The sequence below is a fragment of the Leuresthes tenuis genome, unplaced genomic scaffold (assembly GCF_036924035.1).
Source record: "Leuresthes tenuis unplaced genomic scaffold, fLeuTen1.0.hap1 SCAF_28, whole genome shotgun sequence".
Classification (NCBI taxonomy): Eukaryota; Metazoa; Chordata; class Actinopteri; order Atheriniformes; family Atherinopsidae; genus Leuresthes; species Leuresthes tenuis.
The window spans coordinates 37501-56995 of record NW_027325382.1 but is presented as its reverse complement, the minus strand read 5'-3'; the positions used below and the strand labels follow the sequence as shown (position 1 = coordinate 56995).

Here is a 19495-nt window from a genome sequence, read left to right as displayed (position 1 = left end):
CCTCCGCCCTGCTAATGAAGTGATGCTAAATGATGCCAAACCTCCACCCTGCTAATGAAGTGATGCCAAATGATGCCAAACCTCCACCCTGCTAATGAAGTGATGCCAAATGTCTACTGAAGGTGGTAAACCTCCGCCCTGCTAATGAAGTGATGCTAAATGATGCTAAACCTCCACCCTGCTAATTAAGTGATGCTAAATGATGCCAAACCTCCACCCTGCTAATGAAGTGATGCCAAATGTCTACTGAAGGTGGTAAACCTCCGCCCTGCTAATGAAGTGATGCTAAATGATGCCAAACCTCCACCCTGCTAATTAAGTGATGCTAAATGATGCCAAACCTCCACCCTGCTAATGAAGTGATGCCAAATGTCTACTGAAGGTGGTAAACCTCCACCCTGCTAATGAAGTGATGCCAAATGATGCCAAACCTCCACCCTGCTAATGAAGTGATGCCAAATGTCTACTGAAGGTGGTAAACCTCCACCCTGCTAATGAAGTGATGCCAAATGTCTACTGAAGGTGGTAAACCTCCACCCTGCTAATGAAGTGATGCCAAATGTCTACTGAAGGTGGTAAACCTCCACCCTGCTAATGAAGTGATGCCAAATGTCTACTGAAGGTGGTAAACCGCCGCCCTGCTAATGAAGTGATGCCAAATGTCTACTGAAGGTGGTAAACCTCCGCCCTGCTAATGAAGTGATGCTAAATGATGCCAAACCTCCACCCTGCTAATTAAGTGATGCTAAATGATGCCAAACCTCCACCCTGCTAATGAAGTGATGCCAAATGTCTACTGAAGGTGGTAAACCTCCACCCTGCTAATGAAGTGATGCCAAATGATGCCAAACCTCCACCCTGCTAATGAAGTGATGCCAAATGTCTACTGAAGGTGGTAAACCTCCGCCCTGCTAATGAAGTGATGCTAAATGATGCCAAACCTCCACCCTGCTAATTAAGTGATGCTAAATGATGCCAAACCTCCACCCTGCTAATGAAGTGATGCCAAATGTCTACTGAAGGTGGTAAACCTCCACCCTGCTAATGAAGTGATGCCAAATGATGCCAAACCTCCGCCCTGCTAATGAAGTGATGCCAAATGTCTACTGAAGGTGATAAACCTCCACCCTGCTAATGAAGTGATGCCAAATGTCTACTGAAGGTGGTAAACCTCCACCCTGCTAATGAAGTGATGCCAAATGTCTACTGAAGGTGGTAAGCCTCCACCCTGCTAATGAAGTGATGCCAAATGTCTACTGAAGGTGATAAACCTCCGCCCTGCTAATGAAGTGATGCCAAATGTCTACTGAAGGTGGTAAACCTCCACCCTGCTAATGAAGTGATGCCAAATGATGCCAAACCTCCACCCTGCTAATGAAGTGATGCTAAATGTCTACTGAAGGTGATAAACCTCCACCCTGCTAATGAAGTGATGCCAAATGTCTACTGAAGGTGGTAAACCTCCACCCTGCTAATGAAGTGATGCCAAATGTCTACTGAAGGTGGTAAGCCTCCACCCTGCTAATGAAGTGATGCCAAATGTCTACTGAAGGTGATAAACCTCCGCCCTGCTAATGAAGTGATGCCAAATGTCTACTGAAGGTGGTAAACCTCCACCCTGCTAATGAAGTGATGCCAAATGATGCCAAACCTCCGCCCTGCTAATGAAGTGATGCCAAATGTCTACTGAAGGTGATAAACCTCCACCCTGCTAATGAAGTGATGCCAAATGTCTACTGAAGGTGGTAAACCTCCACCCTGCTAATGAAGTGATGCCAAATGTCTACTGAAGGTGGTAAGCCTCCACCCTGCTAATGAAGTGATGCCAAATGTCTACTGAAGGTGATAAACCTCCGCCCTGCTAATGAAGTGATGCCAAATGTCTACTGAAGGTGGTAAGCCTCCACCCTGCTAATGAAGTGATGCCAAATGTCTACTGAAGGTGGTAAACCTCCACCCTGCTAATGAAGTGATGCCAAATGATGCCAAACCTCCACCCTGCTAATGAAGTGATGCCAAATGTCTACTGAAGGTTGTAAACCTCCACCCTGCTAATGAAGTGATGCCAAATGTCTACTGAAGGTGGTAAACCTCCACCCTGCTAATGAAGTGATGCCAAATGTCCACTGAAGGTGGTAAACCTCCGCCCTGCTAATGAAGTGATGCCAAATGTCTACTGAAGGTTGTAAACCTCCACCCTGCTAATGAAGTGATGCCAAATGTCTACTGAAGGTGGTAAACCTCCACCCTGCTAATGAAGTGATGCCAAATGTCCACTGAAGGTGGTAAACCTCCGCCCTGCTAATGAAGTGATGCCAAATGTCCACTGAAGGTGGCCCCCTGCTGGCAGAGGAGCGTACAACACCTTTGTTCTTCTTACTGTCACACACTGACATGTTTTTCACTCCTTTTAAGTGTTGAGCTTATTTGTGCACAGAAGAAGAGCTGAAAAGGTAAGCAGTGGACTCAGGTAAGCAGTGGACTCAGGTAAGCAGTGGACTCAGGTAAGCAGTGGACTCAGGTAAGCAGTGGACTCAGGTAAGCAGTGGACTCAGGTAAGCAGTGGACTCAGGTAAGCAGTGGACTCAGGTAAGCAGTGGACTCAGGTAAGCAGTGGACTCAGGTAAGCAGTGGACTCAGGTAAGGTGAGGAGCGAGTCTGTGCAAACCAGAATGATCTGTGAGAAGCGAGTCTGTGCAAACCAGAACGATCCGTGAGAAGCGAGTCTGTGCAAACCAGAACGATCCGTGAGAAGCGAGTCTGTGCAAACCAGAATGATCTGAGCAACATACAGAGACTTTATAATGATGAGTCTGGTCCTCAGGGCACAGCAACAGACGTGTTCTCTGTTCGAGGCACACGGCTCCAGTCATGAGACACTCTGCTGATGCTCTTATTGTATTTTTAATCCTCTGAACATCCTCTGAGCACGCTGTGGACGTTCAGATCTGAGCACGTTTGTGCACGTGTCAGCGATGTCTCATTTTCACCCTGCAGGTGATGGTGATCGACCTGATCTCTGTCGCAGGTGTGCGAGGAGACGAGGACTCGTTATTTTAGACGCCACATGACTGTGTCTGGGTGGTGCTGAGCCCACAGAGCTGAGCCCACAGAGCTGAGCCCACAGAGCAGAGCCCACAGACCTGAGTCCACAGACCTGAGCCCACAGAGCTGAGCCCACAGAGCTGAGTCCACAGAGCAGAGCCCACAGACCTGAGTCCACAGACCTGAGCCCACAGAGCTGAGCCCACAGAGCTGAGCCCACAGACCTGAGCCCACAGAGCTGAGCCCACAGAGCTGAGCCCACAGACCTGAGCCCACAGAGCTGAGCCCACAGAGCTGAGCCCACAGACCTGAGCCCACAGAGCTGAGCCCACAGAGCTGAGCCCACAGAGCTGAGCCCACAGACCTGAGCCCACAGAGCTGAGCCCACAGAGCTGAGCCCACAGACCTGAGCCCACAGAGCTGAGTCCACAGAGCTGAGCCCACAGAGCTGAGTCCACAGAGCTGAGTCCACAGAGCTGAGCCCACAGAGCTGAGTCCACAGAGCTGAGCCCACAGACCTGAGCCCACAGAGCTGAGCCCACAGAGCTGAGCCCACAGAACTGAGCCCACAGAGCTGAGCCCACAGAGCAGAGCTGAGCCCACAGAGCAGAGCTGAGCCCACAGAGCTGAGCCCACAGAGCTGAGCCCACAGAGCAGAGCTGAGTCCACAGACCTGAGCCCACAGAGCTGAGCCCACAGAGCTGAGCCCACAGAGCTGAGCCCACAGAGCAGAGCCCACAGAGCTGAGCCCACAGAGCTGAGCCCACAGAGCTGAGCCCACAGAGCAGAGTCCACAGAGCTGAGCCCACAGAGCTGAGCCCACAGAGCTGAGCCCACAGAGCAGAGCCCACAGAGCTGAGCCCACAGAGCTGAGCCCACAGAGCTGAGTCCTGTGCTGCTTAGACACGCCTCTCTGTAGACGCAGGTCATTACCTCTCCTCTCACTTTGTGTTGGAAACTGACAGAAATGTGAGACATTTCCTGATATCTGTGTGTTTTAGGACCTCAACAAGCGCCTGTCCCTGCCTGCTGATATCCGAATCCCCGACGGTTACCTGGAGAAGCTGCAGCTCAGCAGCCCGCCCTTCGACCAGCCGCTCAGCCGGCGCTCCCGCCGAGCCTCGCTGGTCAGTTGGCGTGTGTTCAGGTGTTTGTGTCTGTTTGTTCTTTATTGCTTTGCGGCACTCGTGTCATATTGCCAGACTCCCCCTGAGCTGGTGTCCATGGCAACTGGCCCAGTGAGACCCAAGGAGGGATTCACCTGGAGTCACAGGTGCTCACCTCCTACTTTCAGCCTGATGATGCAGATCTTTGTGTAACGTAGCAGCAGTGAAACCATCTGGAAACATTGGAGCTGCAGGAACAGGAGGAACACCTGCATTATCCCACTGAGTCTGAATCTGTCATTACCCGGCAATGCTGCCAACGGAGAATGTTTAATTTCTGTGTTTCACTCTCCAAAGGATTCTATAATTCTGAGTGTAAGTCAGAGTTTACCAGTGTGGGTCGTGTTCAGGTTTAGGTTTAAACATGGTTCTTTATCATGTTTATTCTTCAGGTTTTTAAGGGTCTTTCATGCCCTCAGAAGAGAACATTCATCATGGAGGACGATGCCAGCGCAATGCAGCTAGTTTCTGAGTTTACACAAAAGGCTTAAAACCTCAGGGTTTTGTGTTCAGTCGCGTGGAAAAGAAAGTACACCCTTTTTAATGATAAAAAACAATAAACTATCTTTTTTTTCTGTCATAAAATGAGGTGAAAAAGAAACCTCTGTGACCACTGCACTGTGTCAGTACAAAAACAAAACGCGTAAGCAGTGAGTTCAAAACTAAGTGAACCCTTACTGCATTCAGGTGTGTGTTAAGATGATGCCAAGGAGGAAAGACACCAGCAAAGATCTCAGAGAAGCAGCTGCTGCTGCCCATCAGTCTGGGAAGGGTTATAAGGCCATTTCCAGACTATCTGGAGTCCATCATTCTACAGAGAGAAAGATTATTCACAAGTGGAAAACATTCAGGACAGCTGTCAATCTTCCCAGGAGTGGACGTCCCAGCAAGGTCACCCCAGGGTGAAAAAGCCCAGAGCTACATCTCAGACTCTGCAGGCCTCAGTTAGCATGTTAAAGGTTAAAGGTCACCCCAAGGTGAAGAAGCCCAGAGCTACATCTCAGACTCTGCAGGCCTCAGTTAGCATGTTAAAGGTTAAAGGTCACCCCAAGGTGAAGAAGCCCAGAGCTACATCTCAGACTCTACAGGCCTCAGTTAGCATGTTAAAGGTTAAAGGTCACCCCAAGGTGAAGAAGCCCAGAGCTACATCTCAGACTCTACAGGCCTCAGTTAGCATGCTAAAGGTTAAAGGTCACCCCAAGGTGAAGAAGCCCAGAGCTACATCTCAGACTCTACAGGCCTCAGTTAGCATGGTAAAGGTTAAAGGTCACCCCAAGGTGAAAAAGCCCAGAGCTACATCTCAGACTCTACATGCCTCAGTTAGCATGCTAAAGGTTAAAGGTCACCCCAAGGTGAAGAAGCCCAGAGCTACATCTCAGACTCTACAGGCCTCAGTTAGCATGCTAAAGGTTAAAGGTCACCCCAAGGTGAAAAAGCCCAGAGCTACATCTCAGACTCTACAGGCCTCAGTTAGCATGCTAAAGGTTAAAGGTCACCCCAAGGTGAAAAAGCCCAGAGCTACATCTCAGACTCTACAGGCCTCAGTTAGCATGCTAAAGGTTAAAGGTCACCCCAAGGTGAAGAAGCCCAGAGCTACATCTCAGACTCTACAGGCCTCAGTTAGCATGTTAAAGGTTAAAGGTCACCCCAAGGTGAAGAAGCCCAGAGCTACATCTCAGACTCTACAGGCCTCAGTTAGCATGCTAAAGGTTAAAGGTCACCCCAAGGTGAAGAAGCCCAGAGCTACATCTCAGACTCTACAGGCCTCAGTTAGCATGGTAAAGGTTAAAGGTCACCCCAAGGTGAAAAAGCCCAGAGCTACATCTCAGACTCTACATGCCTCAGTTAGCATGCTAAAGGTTAAAGGTCACCCCAAGGTGAAGAAGCCCAGAGCTACATCTCAGACTCTACAGGCCTCAGTTAGCATGCTAAAGGTTAAAGGTCACCCCAAGGTGAAAAAGCCCAGAGCTACATCTCAGACTCTACAGGCCTCAGTTAGCATGCTAAAGGTTAAAGGTCACCCCAAGGTGAAAAAGCCCAGAGCTACATCTCAGACTCTACAGGCCTCAGTTAGCATGCTAAAGGTTAAAGGTCACCCCAAGGTGAAGAAGCCCAGAGCTACATCTCAGACTCTACAGGCCTCAGTTAGCATGTTAAAGGTTAAAGGTCACCCCAAGGTGAAAAAGCCCAGAGCTACATCTCAGACTCTACAGGCCTCAGTTAGCATGCTAAAGGTTAAAGGTCACCCCAAGGTGAAGAAGCCCAGAGCTACATCTCAGACTCTACAGGCCTCAGTTAGCATGTTAAAGGTTAAAGGTCACCCCAAGGTGAAGAAGCCCAGAGCTACATCTCAGACTCTACAGGCCTCAGTTAGCATGTTAAAGGTTAAAGGTCACCCCAAGGTGAAGAAGCCCAGAGCTACATCTCAGACTCTACAGGCCTCAGTTAGCATGTTAAAGGTTAAAGGTCATGACAGCACAGTCTGACTGAAATTTTACACACACTGCTGCTGAAGCTGCTGCTGAAGCTGCTGGATCAGGGGTTCACTTAGTTTCTCACTCACTGCTTCTGTTAAATAAATAAATATGTGTTGCTGTTGTTCATCTGAAGTTGGATTAACTTGAGCTTTTAATCTTAATCCTGATGGGGACCACACCAGATGAGCTGCAGGAGCTGGAAGACGACTGAACCCAGAATTAGCCATAGCCTTGAACCCTGTCTAACTAGTGGAATGGTAACTTTTTCACTGCCTAATTCTGACTTCTTCCTTTGTCTCCTCCTCAGTCTGAAATCGGTTTTGGGAAATTGGAGACGTACATTAAACTAGACAAGCTTGGAGAGGTGAGGACACCTAAAAAAACATCTGACTAACCAACATCAGCAAAAACATGCATCACACCTCCGCTTCCTTCCCTCGCTTTCCAACAATGTTGCTTTCAGGGAACGTACGCCACGGTGTTTAAAGGACGCAGTAAGCTGACGGACAACCTGGTGGCGCTGAAGGAGATCCGGTTGGAACACGAGGAGGGGGCGCCGTGCACCGCCATCAGAGAAGGTGACCGCTTAATGACACTCGGCTTCCAACAAGCTTTAATGCTGGTGAATTAGTTTCACTATGAGCACAGCTTGGAGTTCATCCTCCATTTATCACGAGTAGCTGCTTGTATGAAACAGAGCGTTAGCAAAGGTATCATTTAGCATTTATCTGAGGAGTTTTATGAGCTTCATATTTGAAGCCACCTCAGATCTGTTTAATCTGCAGTTTGAGGTAAAATGCTGCATGTGTTCTTCTGTTCGTTCTGTCTCTGCAGTGTCGTTACTGAAGGATCTGAAACACGCCAACATCGTGACGTTACACGACATCGTGCACACTGACAAGAGCCTCACGCTCGTCTTTGAGTACCTGGTAACTCTCTCTAAGTTTTAGCTGTTTTGCACCTTCTGGTTGTGGTAGAAAGGCTCCTCCTCATGGTGTGGACTTCCTTTGTGATGGTGTCCTCTCTGCTTGTAGGACAAAGATCTGAAGCAGTACATGGACGACTGTGGAAACATCATGAGCATGCACAATGTGAAGGTGGGTCCAGCAGAGATCAGCAGGATGAGGTGGTACTGTCCAAAGAACGAATGTCGGGACCTAAAATCATGTAGAAGTTAGACAGATTACACCAAGCATTATTTACTCCAGTCCTTGTAACTTTGACCTCTGAACCCTTCAGGCAGAAAAAAGGCTCCTAACTCAAGGGATGAACCAGTGTTGTGTCGACACAGAACAGACAACTTAGCAAAGAAGCCATTTTAAACTGGATCTTTAGGCTCTTTGTTACCAGCAGCCTGTCACAAAGACACATCATTTGTTCCCATTTCTTTAGCTGCATCTATGAAAAACAGCAAAGAAAACACAGTTTGACAGACAGAAAATAGGATTGAAGGAAGGCTGTGTTGAAGAATAAAGGCGCTCAGGCCAAATATTGACTTTAAGCTCTGTTTCTGCCTCATTTTCTGTATTTATATTTATGTTGGACCTTGTTTCAGTGAGTCTTCATCATGAGAGATAAGGATTGGTGGCTGAAGACTTTTGCTCATGATATGTTAATAACATCAAGCCATTTAAACATGCTTTTCCAGATCTTCCTGTTCCAGATTTTGCGAGGGCTTTCATATTGTCATAAGAGGAAAGTTCTCCACAGGGACCTGAAACCTCAGAACCTCCTCATCAACGAGAGAGGGGAGCTCAAACTGGCTGATTTTGGTAAGAAGAGCCTGGGCAGGAACTTTCTGTAGGACAGAGGTAGTAAAACCTCAAGATGGAGGGTCTTTAAGATATGTTAACATACACTGGATCTGCTCTTCACTGGTATAGATGCTTTCCTTCTTGTGTGTGTGTGTGTGTGTGTGTGTGTGTGTGTGTGTGTGTGTGTGTGTGTGTGCAGGTCTGGCGAGGGCGAAGTCTGTCCCGACCAAAACGTACTCCAACGAGGTGGTGACTCTGTGGTACCGGCCTCCTGATGTTCTGCTGGGCTCCTCGGAGTACTCCACACAGATCGACATGTGGTACGAACCTTCACAGCATTTCCACAGTGGAACGGGGTATTATCAGGGTAGTAGGTACCATCTCCCTCTGACATCATGTGCGTCTCCAGGGGCGTCGGCTGTATTTTCTACGAGATGGCTGCAGGTCGGCCTTTGTTCCCGGGCTCCACCGTGGAGGACGAGCTCCACCTGATCTTCAGGCTGCTGGGTGAGTGTCTCCTCCAGATATTTACCACAGAAACCCTGAGCATGGCGGTGTCTGACCTGCTGTAACTGTGTGACTGCAGGCACGCCGGCGGAGGAGACCTGGCCGGGGATCTCCTCCATCGAAGAGTTTAAATCCTACAACTTCCCAAAATACAAGCCGCAGCCGCTGATCAACCACGCCCCCAGGTACTGCGCCGTGTGCTGCTTCCTTCCTGCTGTCATACAGTAACGCTGTGCGCTCCTGAGTGTGCTGCTGGCAGGAAATCCCCTGCCCCCCTCCCAGCAAAGCTCAGTTTATGCTTCTCTGTAACGCCGTCGACATGACGCAGTCATTGAGCATTTGAAATTCTGCGCCAAGGGAACACGTTGCTCTGCATCACCAGGCCTCGGGGTGTGTGGCTGTGTGTGTGTCTGTGGACCAATCACAGCCCTGACGGTCCGTGGAGGTGCACGTCAGGCCACGGCCATAAACTCTGCTTAACCCCACAAAGGCAGACAGTAAACTTCTTCTTCTTCTTTAGGCTGGATGGCGAGGGCATCGAGCTGCTGCTGGCTTTCCTCAGAGTGAGTAAATCTGACACAATTCCCAGAATGCACCTCACCCAGAATGAAAATATTCAGTTTTAACAATAAAACATGAGGAGGATCAAACAGTTTGCAGAGGACTTACATTCAGAACTTTTCTTATTAGACACAAATAAAAAGTTGTCTTCAGTGAAAACACAAACTGTTGAATTTGATGCCAGGAAAACACACAAAGAAAGTAAAGCTGTGCAAACCTAAGCTGTGCTGCCATGACCTTTAACCTTTAACATGCTAACTGAGGCCTGTAGAGTCTGAGATGTAGCTCTGGGCTTCTTCACCTTGGGGTGACCTTTGACCTTTAACATGCTAACTGAGGCCTGTAGAGTCTGAGATGTAGCTCTGGGCTTCTTCACCTTGGGGTGACCTTTAACCTTTAGCATGCTAACTGAGGCCTGTAGAGTCTGAGATGTAGCTCTGGGCTTCTTCACCTTGGGGTGACCTTTAACCTTTAGCATGCTAACTGAGGCCTGTAGAGTCTGAGATGTAGCTCTGGGCTTCTTCACCTTGGGGTGACCTTTAACCTTTAGCATGCTAACTGAGGCCTGTAGAGTCTGAGATGTAGCTCTGGGCTTCTTCACCTTGGGGTGACCTTTAACCTTTAACATGCTAACTGAGGCCTGTAGAGTCTGAGATGTAGCTCTGGGCTTCTTCACCTTGGGGTGACCTTTAACCTTTAGCATGCTAACTGAGGCCTGTAGAGTCTGAGATGTAGCTCTGGGCTTCTTCACCTTGGGGTGACCTTTAACCTTTAGCATGCTAACTGAGGCCTGGAGAGTCTGAGATGTAGCTCTGGGCTTCTTCACCTTGGGGTGACCTTTAACCTTTAGCATGCTAACTGAGGCCTGTAGAGTCTGAGATGTAGCTCTGGGCTTTTTCACCTTGGGGTGACCTTTAACCTTTAACATGCTAACTGAGGCCTGTAGAGTCTGAGATGTAGCTCTGGGCTTTTTCCCCTTGGGGTGACCTTTAACCTTTAGCATGCTAGCTGAGGCCTGTAGAGTCTGAGATGTAGCTCTGGGCTTTTTCACCTTGGGGTGACCTTGCTGGGATGTCCACTCCAGAAGTGTTTGACAAACTGTTTGGAAATGGCCTTCATCCATTATAACTTAGTTTTTCACACCCTGCTTCTGTGTTCTGCCGCAGTTTTTGTTCAATGAATAATGTTGTTGGACTGATCTAATTTCAACACCTGCTGAGGTTAATAAAGATCACCAGATGTTTTATGTGTCTTTAACCTTCTTACTGTGTTCTGTTATGATGGTAAAAGCATCAGAACATATGAAGTCTTTCAGTACCACATGTTGGCAGCAGGGGGAGCAGCTCTGTCAGTGAGGGTCCACATGCTCCCTGTTGTCATAGTTTCAGCTGCTGATTGTAAGTTTTGTTTTTAATGCTCACAGTACGAGTCAAAGGCGAGGATTTCAGCCGAAGAGGCGATGAACCATTCCTACTTCAGGCAGCTGGGGATGAGAGTCCACACACTGCCTGAGAGTAAGAACAGAATCAGTTTCCTCTCCCTGTCTTCTGTGAGTCGGTGGAGGCTGAAGCTCTCATTCCTGTGTTTCAGGTATATCAATATTCACATTAAAAGAAGTGCAGCTGCAGAGGGACCCTGGCTACAGGAACGCCTCGTATCCAGAGTCAGGTGGGTGGAGGCACCACCACAGCACCTGAGAGTGTTACATCATCAGATAAAAAAGACACTGATGGAAGAAAGTTTCAGAGGAATAGTATGAAGCCAGCTCAGACAACTACATTTCCCATAATGCAACTGGAATCTTGGGTCATGTTAAAACCTTCATGCCTTTTAAGCGACACTCCTAATGACCTCCAGGCCGCCTGTCCTAATTCAGACTTTCTTTCAAAGCGGTTTAGGTCACCATGACGACATCATCAGTGATGACATCATTGTTTTTTTTCCTTGTTACACGTAACTGGATATCTGCTTTCAAACTGCTTTAAAAGTTATCATTTTATAGGTGATGAAGGCTAATTGGGGCATTGTGGGTAATGTAGTTTTCTTCTGTCCTCCCCAGGTAACAGCAAGATCAACAGAAGGCAGAGCATGCTTTTCTAAATCTTTTTGGAGACACCTCATCGACACCTCCCACCAACCTCTCGCATGAGCCCGCCTCCCCCCGGAGCGACATGCACCACCCCTTACCTGCACACACACACATAAACACACACCCTCTGAACGAGTGACTCTGAGTTGAATCAGTTGTTTATTTATTGGGGGTGAAGTTGAATTTTTTGCTGCTAAACTACTACTGTCTATATGTAACACACCGTGTGTGTGCGCCTGCCTGCCTGCCTGTGTGTGTGTCTGTGTGTGTGTGTGTGTGTGTGTGTGTGTGTGTGCACATGATGTGAACTCAAGACGCCATGCACAGCTCAGCGGTCAGTAAGGTTTCTGTTCTTTCTCTGACTTTGATTCTCCGGCTTCTTTTGAGTTAAATTCAGCTGATGTCGACGCTGTGATCCAAGTTGTTCTCGTTGTCCTCGGAGACCGAAAGTTTCAGCTTCTTTAGGCTTTAAAGAAGTATGTGCATCTACAAATGAACATATATATATACATACATATATATATGTGTATGTATGTATATATATAAAGGTGTGTATATATTTGGAGATGATGTTTTATTCTCCTTTGAGCTTCCTTTTGAACTCTTATAACATTTCCAGGTTTAGAAAGACTGCAACACTGGATGGTTTTGGTTTATCGGGGGTGGGTTCCTCTGGATCTGCCAACATCAATTTTCCTAAACATTTCAGATGAACTTTTGTTTTTTGGGGGGTGGGGGGGTGTTATATGTGAGTGGATTGATGACAGAGGTGTTAAAGAAGCAAACGGAGCCCAGAAACATGCAACTCTGTTTTTCACCTTTCTGGCTCAGCAACGGGACCAACACTGAGGGGGGTTAGGAACTGAGGGAGGGGGGTGAGGAACTGAGGGAGGGGGGTGAGGAACTGAGGGAGGCGGGTGAGGAACTGAGGGAGGGGGGTGAGGAACTGAGGGAGGCGGGTGAGGAACTGAGGGAGGGGGGTGAGGAACTGAGGGAGGGGGGTGAGGAACTGAGGGAGGGGGGTGAGGCACTGAGGGAGGGGGGTGAGGCACTGAGGGAGGCGAACGCTTGGGATCACCGGTAGAAAGCTCGACTGAAAGGAATTCCGGCGTTCAGCAGGAAGTCATGTGACCTCACAGGAAGCCGACAAGAACTCCTTAAAATCTTAAAACTGCCAACTTCAGGACTTTCAGAGAGAAAATGGAAAAAGGAATCCGGTTGAACTCCAGCATGTTACTTCTTTCCTTTTTCTGGTCAGGGACGCCTCAGCGTGGCTCGGTTTACCCAACAGTATTAAGATGTGTTCTGTGTCTGTGACCTTTGACTTCTTGTGAAAAACTGTCATGTGGCATGTTTTCTAGGCGGGACACGGGGGAAGGGGGGGTGTTTGCTTATTTTCCACTTTGTGTTGGACCACTGCTCTCATTTACAGAAAAACTGATTTCAAATTGAAATTTGAGATTTGAATCCCTGCTGTTTGCAGCTGACGGTGAAGCAGAGGATGAGGAGGAGGATGAAGCCTGTTGAGAAGTTTTGGTTTTGAATATGTTTACTGAAGCAAAGGAATGATCCCCTAAATCACTGTTACAGGTATTTACTGGTGTCCACTGCACTCAGTTTAGTGGTTTGTGTATTTTTCTTGGTGCTGTGCTGTTTTCAGCTGGTACCAAAAGCTCTTTTATTGCTTTTGGAACAATGAAAAGGGAGATTTTCCTTTAGAGAAAATTGATACCACTCTAAGTTTTCTAAGCTTAGCACGAATAAAATGACCCGGACCTCTGAATTTAAAGGTGATAAAAGTAGCCCAACAATATCTTTATAGCTCACTAATATATCATTTTCTCAGTTTGATTATGGAAGCACGGCAAAAAGAATTTGAACTATGCTCAGCTGTTTCTTAGCTAGAAGTACCCTCTTTAAATATAGGTGCTCCTTCCTGTGAGGCTGCTTCCCATAACTAACCTAGTTAAGCTAAGCTTTAGCAAGCTAACCAGGTGCTTAACATATTATGTTCAGACTTCAGTATTATATCATTTGTGAGCAGTTGGTTGAAACTAATTTAGGTAAATAATGATTTTCTGTATTAGTTGAAGCACAGAAGAACTTACAGAAGCCAAGTTTCAGCTCATTGTTACGAGTGTGCAGGAAAAGCTCTGCACATCACCAACAAACAAAAGAGTGATATCAATCTTCTTTCTAGCTCTCTGCACAGCAGCCATTAAGGATATTTCCTGAAATTTGAAAAAATGACAGAACAGTGTGGCTGTCTCTCAGTGTCAAATAGCACAACTTTAAAGGACTATTTTGAAGCTAAATTCAACAAATATAGAAGGTAGAAACCCATTTCTGCACTTACTGGAGCACAAATGCATCGCATGAGCTTGTTTTAAACAAACAGCAGGAGTGCATTGAGTATTAAACGTGGAAAATGTACGTTTTCAGAGGATCTGAGGGAGGTTTTCTTGTTTTGCTCAACAGCTGAATGAGATGTCAAATGTTTTGTCTTTTGGGATGTAAAAGATTCCTTAGAACTTACTGATTAGAGGCTAGAAGAGTGCGAGAAGCACCAGTAAAGCTAATATCTGAAACCATTAATAGAATAACATTCACATTAAACACAGATTGTAGCTAATAGTGAAATAATCCTGTAAAGAGGCTCATCTTTTCTGTAGGTGACAGAATTATTTTTCCATCGAGCTCTGAATGAAGCTGACGCATGAAATAAGAAGTGCTGTAAACAGGAAAAGTCATTATATTAATGGCAGAGATCCTGTTGATCCATTGTCCCTTAGCACCATTTACTGAGTCTGTATGTTTCCTGCTTCACTGAATTTTATGCATTCCTCAAACAAAAGGATTATTTCACTGTAAACTGCAAACAGTGTTTCTAATGATAGGACTTTTGTTCACGAACAGCAGTAACATGCACAAAAGGAGATTTCTTAATATTTATCATTGTAAAACTCTTTCAGATGTGTGAATGAGCGTGTGTGAGCGTGGATCCGTGCGCCTGCCTGATGCATGGAAGGCCTGCTGTGTTGTGACCTCACTGAGCTGCCGGTGAACAGTTGGTGTGTGACTCTTTTTACTGGAACTATTTATTTCTCATAACCATCAAAAGTAAATTTAATCTGTTTCATAAACTGACTGAGTCGCTCTCCTTCTTTGATTTTAGGATTTTAAAAAAGTCTTTGCACAAGATACAAAGATTTATTTTAAAAACTGCAGGAACCAAGAAAATTGTTGAGAATATATTTTACAAGAAAAATAACCCGGAGCCATTTTACAACCACAAAAAACCCTCTTTTAAAATTTGGACCAGGAATGTCTATGAAAGCCTTTAAAACATGGACAGAATGTTACTTTATAGAAGGCACAAGAGGCTTAGAAGAGAAGTGAATTAACAAAACATCCAGGAAAAAGTCAGAGCTCAGTACTGTGGTAAAGTCAAGAGTTCAAATAAACATCCATAACGGCACATTTTTTCATGTGTTCCACTTAAAGAGGCAAGAAGACGGTACCATCACTCCTCACTACTATCCAGTCGTGGCCCCAGGTGCATTATTTTAGATTTTATGACTGATTCACTTTATTGCTCATATTTAATTATTAATAATTAAATGAGAGCAAATAGCCAGTTAGCTTAGCTTAGGACCAGATTCTGCCCACAAGTGTTTCTTGTAAAGCTTCAGCTCAGTGCAGGCGTGTTAGTCTCATGAATCCTGACGAGAGTTTTCCTCAGATCTCCTGACTGAGGGGGGGGGGGGGGGTGCTGGGGTTCAGCATGGCAGCTAAAGCACGTTGCATGGATGTTGACACACAGGGGGGTGAGATTAAAGGCATGATGAGGTCTGACAGTTTCTTTGTTTTAGGTTCCAACACAGTTGATAAAAATACCCTGAAGTAAACATAAGAAATTCCACTCCAACTCTTTCTGTGGAGTATTGTCTCACAGAGAGTCCCAGTCCTGCGCGGTTTAACACGAGTTTAACGATTATTGCTTTGGTCCTTCAGTCCATGCTGATGGGCCTCCTCAGCCTCCTCAGCTCCAGTTTGCTCTCTGCGCTCAGGCTGGCATCAAGACTTCTGGGAGCTTGAGGAGAGCAGCAGAGGAGAGGCGTCCACACTGGGTAAAGGTACAGGAATGTGTCCATTCAGCAGGCTGGGGAACTGCAGGGGGACAGGTGGGATTAAAGGAGGAGAGGTTACACCAAAACAATGCTTCAAAAGACAGATCCGTAAAGTTTATATCATTAACTTAGAGTTGAGAATAACAAAAGGTTTCAGAGCAGTTTATATCTGCCTCTTCCACCACGAGGCACCGCCGGGTTTCTCTGGTAACCTCAAAGGAAATGGGGGGGTGATGAAGGTGGTATTTAGTTTGTTGCAGTCTGCAACTTTGCCACTAGATGTCACTGAAACGTACCCTCTGCATCATTATTGAGAGGGTTCCATTATAGCTTTAAATTGACTGGTAACATAGATTTATTTCATTAATTCATAGTGAGAAAAGCAGTTTTCAGTTGTTGCTGAAGTGAATAAAACACTGAAATTAGGTTAATCAGACCTTGAAGGAACAACAGCACATAGTTCAGAGGCTGAGGAGCTGGTTCCACAGCTGGTTAGTAACCAGGTTACTGGTTAGTAACCAGCAGCCCTGATGGAGGATCAGTTCCGTAATCTTCACTTTCTCAGAATTACTTTTGCTCTAAAACGGAAAGATAAAACCTTTGAGCTGAGTGGATTTTATGTTAAATTTGTTCTGGTTTTAAATCCGAGGACATCACTTTCTGGGGAGCACAACACAGTTTATTCTGTTTTTAAGCCAGACCAGACTGATGGGAGGGACTCCTGACCAAGCGACCCTCTTGGTTCCCCCCGAGCCAACAGGAAGTTGCCCCCTTTTCTGGTCCACACTAGAGCGGAAACATCTGCAGCTTATTTTGAAACGCTGGCACACGGTGAATCTCTCACATACACAAACATCTGACCACAGATTAGCTGTAAACTGGAGGAGTTTGTGGGGATCCTTGGGATTGAGGGGTGGAGCTACATTATACTTAATTTGGTTTGATGGGTAGAGTTTGAATGAAGTAGATCAACTAGTTTTCTTTCATTCTGCTACTTAGGGAACCGAGATACAAAATAATCTTAGAAAAATGATAAATATTCATTAAGGTGGACATTTTAGTTGATTTAGTCTTTGAGTTGGACTTTAATAAAGGCTCTACGGCAGGTTTTAGGTGAAACTTTGTAATTTAGGTCAGAATAACGACTGCAGCATAGATGAAAGTTAACTTGCTTCTTTTGCCATTAGTTGATGAAAAAGTTAGGAATTATATTTCCTGAGAGTTGGGTCCACAGGATGTAAAGTCAGTAGATGGTCCTGTGCAGATACTATCATACTTTTATTATGACCACGATTAGTCAGCAGAAGCTTGGTGTGCAGAGTCCCTCCTACTGTACATGTATTTACTGCACATGTATGAAATGTGTGTTCCAGGTAAACTCCCTGTGGCTACATCAACAAGAACAACTCAATGTGTCTGGCCCGGACCGAGTGGATCTGTACAGGAAGGGAGCCCTGAGGGCACGGGTCAGAGGTCACTGTGATATAAGTCTTAAATGTATTTGGAAACCAAAGAAATTCTCCTAATTAGAGATGCACGGCTGTCAAAGTCTGGGCCAATGCTGGTGTTTAAAATAAGAAGAATTTAGCCGATTGTTTTTGTCATTTATTGTCATATTAATGACAGGGAATTTGAGTATTTGAGCCTTTCATTCCACTATATTTATTTGGCATAAATGAATTAATTCAAATGTATAAAAATAAATAGATCTTCACTGTAAACATAAATCACTGTTTCAAAAGTCAGTTCCAGCATTAAAAACTATTTCCAGTGCTGACATGACCCAGCTAAATGAAAAAGTTAATGCGACACAGCCAGGACCCTCCAGGTAAATATCAGCCATGGGTTGCCATGGTGATGTCCCAGTATCCAGTTAACAGGCTGAATATCGGACGAGTCCCCCCCCACATGTAACTGCAGCTCAGTCACATCATGCAGCCCCTTGGTTTCAAGAAGTTCGGGTCAATTCTGAGGTAGCTGAACCAGGTAAGTGCTGGCAGCCTACGAGGGGCCTCTCATGCATGGTCATGCAAATAAATGAGGGTTACCTGGAAGAGGGGGGCGTGGCTTTGCAGCTGGGCGGGGCTCAGGGGTCCCACTGGACTCAGGCCGGACCAGAAGTGGATACTGGAGAGCAGAGGACTGGGAGTGAGCAGCAGACCTGAGGGAGTCTGAAGTGATAAAACACACGTTAAACATGAGAGGATACATTCAGTAAGAAGAGAAGACGGGTCCAGAGTCCGAATGGCTCCACTGCTCAGGAGGGTCCATTCACACGTCTTATTTCAGTCTGTCCACTAATGTTTAAACCAAACTGGTTTTCTTTCCTTCAGCAGCCACACACTGAAAGCTGGAGGAAGACTCCCCTTCCTTTGAGCAGATTTAGTGGTAGAACTGTTTTTCAGATGTGGCCTTCAGCTTTAAATGTGCTGACCTTGAACCACAAGGGCCCTGGTTTGGATACATCCAGGCACCTTTGCTGCATGACAATCATCAGCTCTCTTCTACTCGCTGGCTAAAAAACACAAGAATGCCTCTGAATGGAAGGAAGTTGTCTGTAAAAAGATATTACAGCTTTTAGTCATTGTTCAGGTCATTTCTCTACCTCAAACATAGTTTTTAACTCCTGCTCACGTCCTCTGATCAGTTCACGGTCTCTGTGGTTTGATTGCCAGTTTAGCAGTTCATGATTAGCTAACTGCCAAACCATCTAATCTAAAAGAAGCAGCCACCATCTTTTACTTAAAGAACTTTCCAAAGTGGTCCACGTCTAACCGGACCAGGATGCTTGGTTTGAGTCTGAAAAGAGGCTTCAGATAACCGGTAAGTGCTGCTGTGAGCGTGCTGAACGAGGAGTGAACACAGCAGTGTGTGATTACTCGGTCTGGATGGGAGCGTCAGCTGAATGCCTGAATGTAGTCAGAGTGTCCTGTTTTGGTCAGCCAGTTGCTGCCAGTGAATCAGGAGCGTCGGGAACATATGGCTTCACTTAGCTCCCTCCCCCCTTCCTCCCCTCACTCCGTCTCACTCTGCATCACAAAGCTCTCTTTCCTCCTCGGTGGGTGCCTCCTCACCTTTATGGGGGTGGCACTTCATGAATAATGTGACATGTCGTACCTGTGCAGTGAGGAAGGCGGGGGTCAGGGACCCGGAGGGCAGGGCGGGGCTGTTGAGGGCGATGGAAACGAGGTCACTTCCTGTCAGGAGCAGCGAGGAGGCAGAGATTTCCAAGCTTTTTGGTTTTCTGCCCTTCAGAGGAGCATAACTGGCCAGTCCCCTCCTCTCTGGCGTCGCCGTGCACTGTAACCTCTCCCTCTGACCAGATGACAGGTTCAGAGGCTGGGCATCTGGCTCAACATCTTCAGACCCTGTGCTCTGGCTCCGCCCACTCCTCTGCAGGTAGGCGGGGCTTTGCAGAGGGGAGGAGCAGCGGGCCAGCCGAGGAGACGGCTTGGGGTAGGAGCTCTCAGTGGAGGATGGGGGCGAGGTCGAGGGGAGGAGTGGGTGGCCACAGTTGGCTACAAATCGGATGACTGAGGACGTGTCGTCATGGCAACTGGGTCTGGTCTCAGTTTTGATTGGCCGGTTCTGTTCTAAGGGGTGCTGCAGGGAGCTGATGGTGAAGGAGGAGTACAGGCCGGAGTGGAGGTACTGGTTTCTCTCAGCCCCGTCCTCATCGTCAGCTTCAGGATCTGATGTGGCCCCGCCGGCCTCCTCGCCGCTCCGACCTGCTTCCACGGCCACAGGGTCCATCTTCAGGATCTCG

At 46.8% G+C, this 19495-nt stretch overlaps 2 protein-coding genes across 4 annotated transcripts in view; one reads left to right on the top strand and one right to left on the bottom strand.

Annotated features, from left to right (window-relative positions):
• cdk17 (cyclin dependent kinase 17) overlaps window positions 1-12508 on the top strand; it is a 56446-nt gene extending 43938 nt beyond the window's left edge. Inside the window, exons 5-17 of the mRNA XM_072379101.1 lie at window positions 4047-4172; window positions 6996-7052; window positions 7152-7266; window positions 7523-7617; window positions 7723-7785; window positions 8337-8460; window positions 8642-8762; window positions 8852-8949; window positions 9029-9134; window positions 9470-9512; window positions 10934-11024; window positions 11101-11178; window positions 11570-12508. Of these exons, the coding sequence (XP_072235202.1) occupies window positions 4047-4172; window positions 6996-7052; window positions 7152-7266; window positions 7523-7617; window positions 7723-7785; window positions 8337-8460; window positions 8642-8762; window positions 8852-8949; window positions 9029-9134; window positions 9470-9512; window positions 10934-11024; window positions 11101-11178; window positions 11570-11610 (1158 nt within the window). The 3' untranslated portion in view covers window positions 11611-12508. The remainder of the gene's footprint in view (window positions 1-4046; window positions 4173-6995; window positions 7053-7151; window positions 7267-7522; window positions 7618-7722; window positions 7786-8336; window positions 8461-8641; window positions 8763-8851; window positions 8950-9028; window positions 9135-9469; window positions 9513-10933; window positions 11025-11100; window positions 11179-11569) is intronic.
• A 2326-nt stretch (window positions 12509-14834) lies between these two features.
• Window positions 14835-19495, bottom strand: part of elk3 (ETS transcription factor ELK3) — a 9158-nt gene continuing 4497 nt past the window's right edge. For 2 of the 3 annotated variants that reach the window (XM_072379094.1, XM_072379095.1), the window contains exons 3-5: window positions 18847-19495; window positions 17778-17900; window positions 14838-15769 (exon numbers count right to left, since the gene is read on the bottom strand). The exon at window positions 18847-19495 is cut by the window's right edge and continues 56 nt beyond it. In XM_072379094.1, coding sequence (XP_072235195.1) covers window positions 15677-15769; window positions 17778-17900; window positions 18847-19495 — 865 coding nt within the window. In that variant the 3' untranslated portion in view covers window positions 14838-15676. Of the gene's footprint in view, window positions 15770-17777; window positions 17901-18846 lie in introns of all 3 variants that reach the window. The other variant, XM_072379096.1, reaches the window with a different exon arrangement.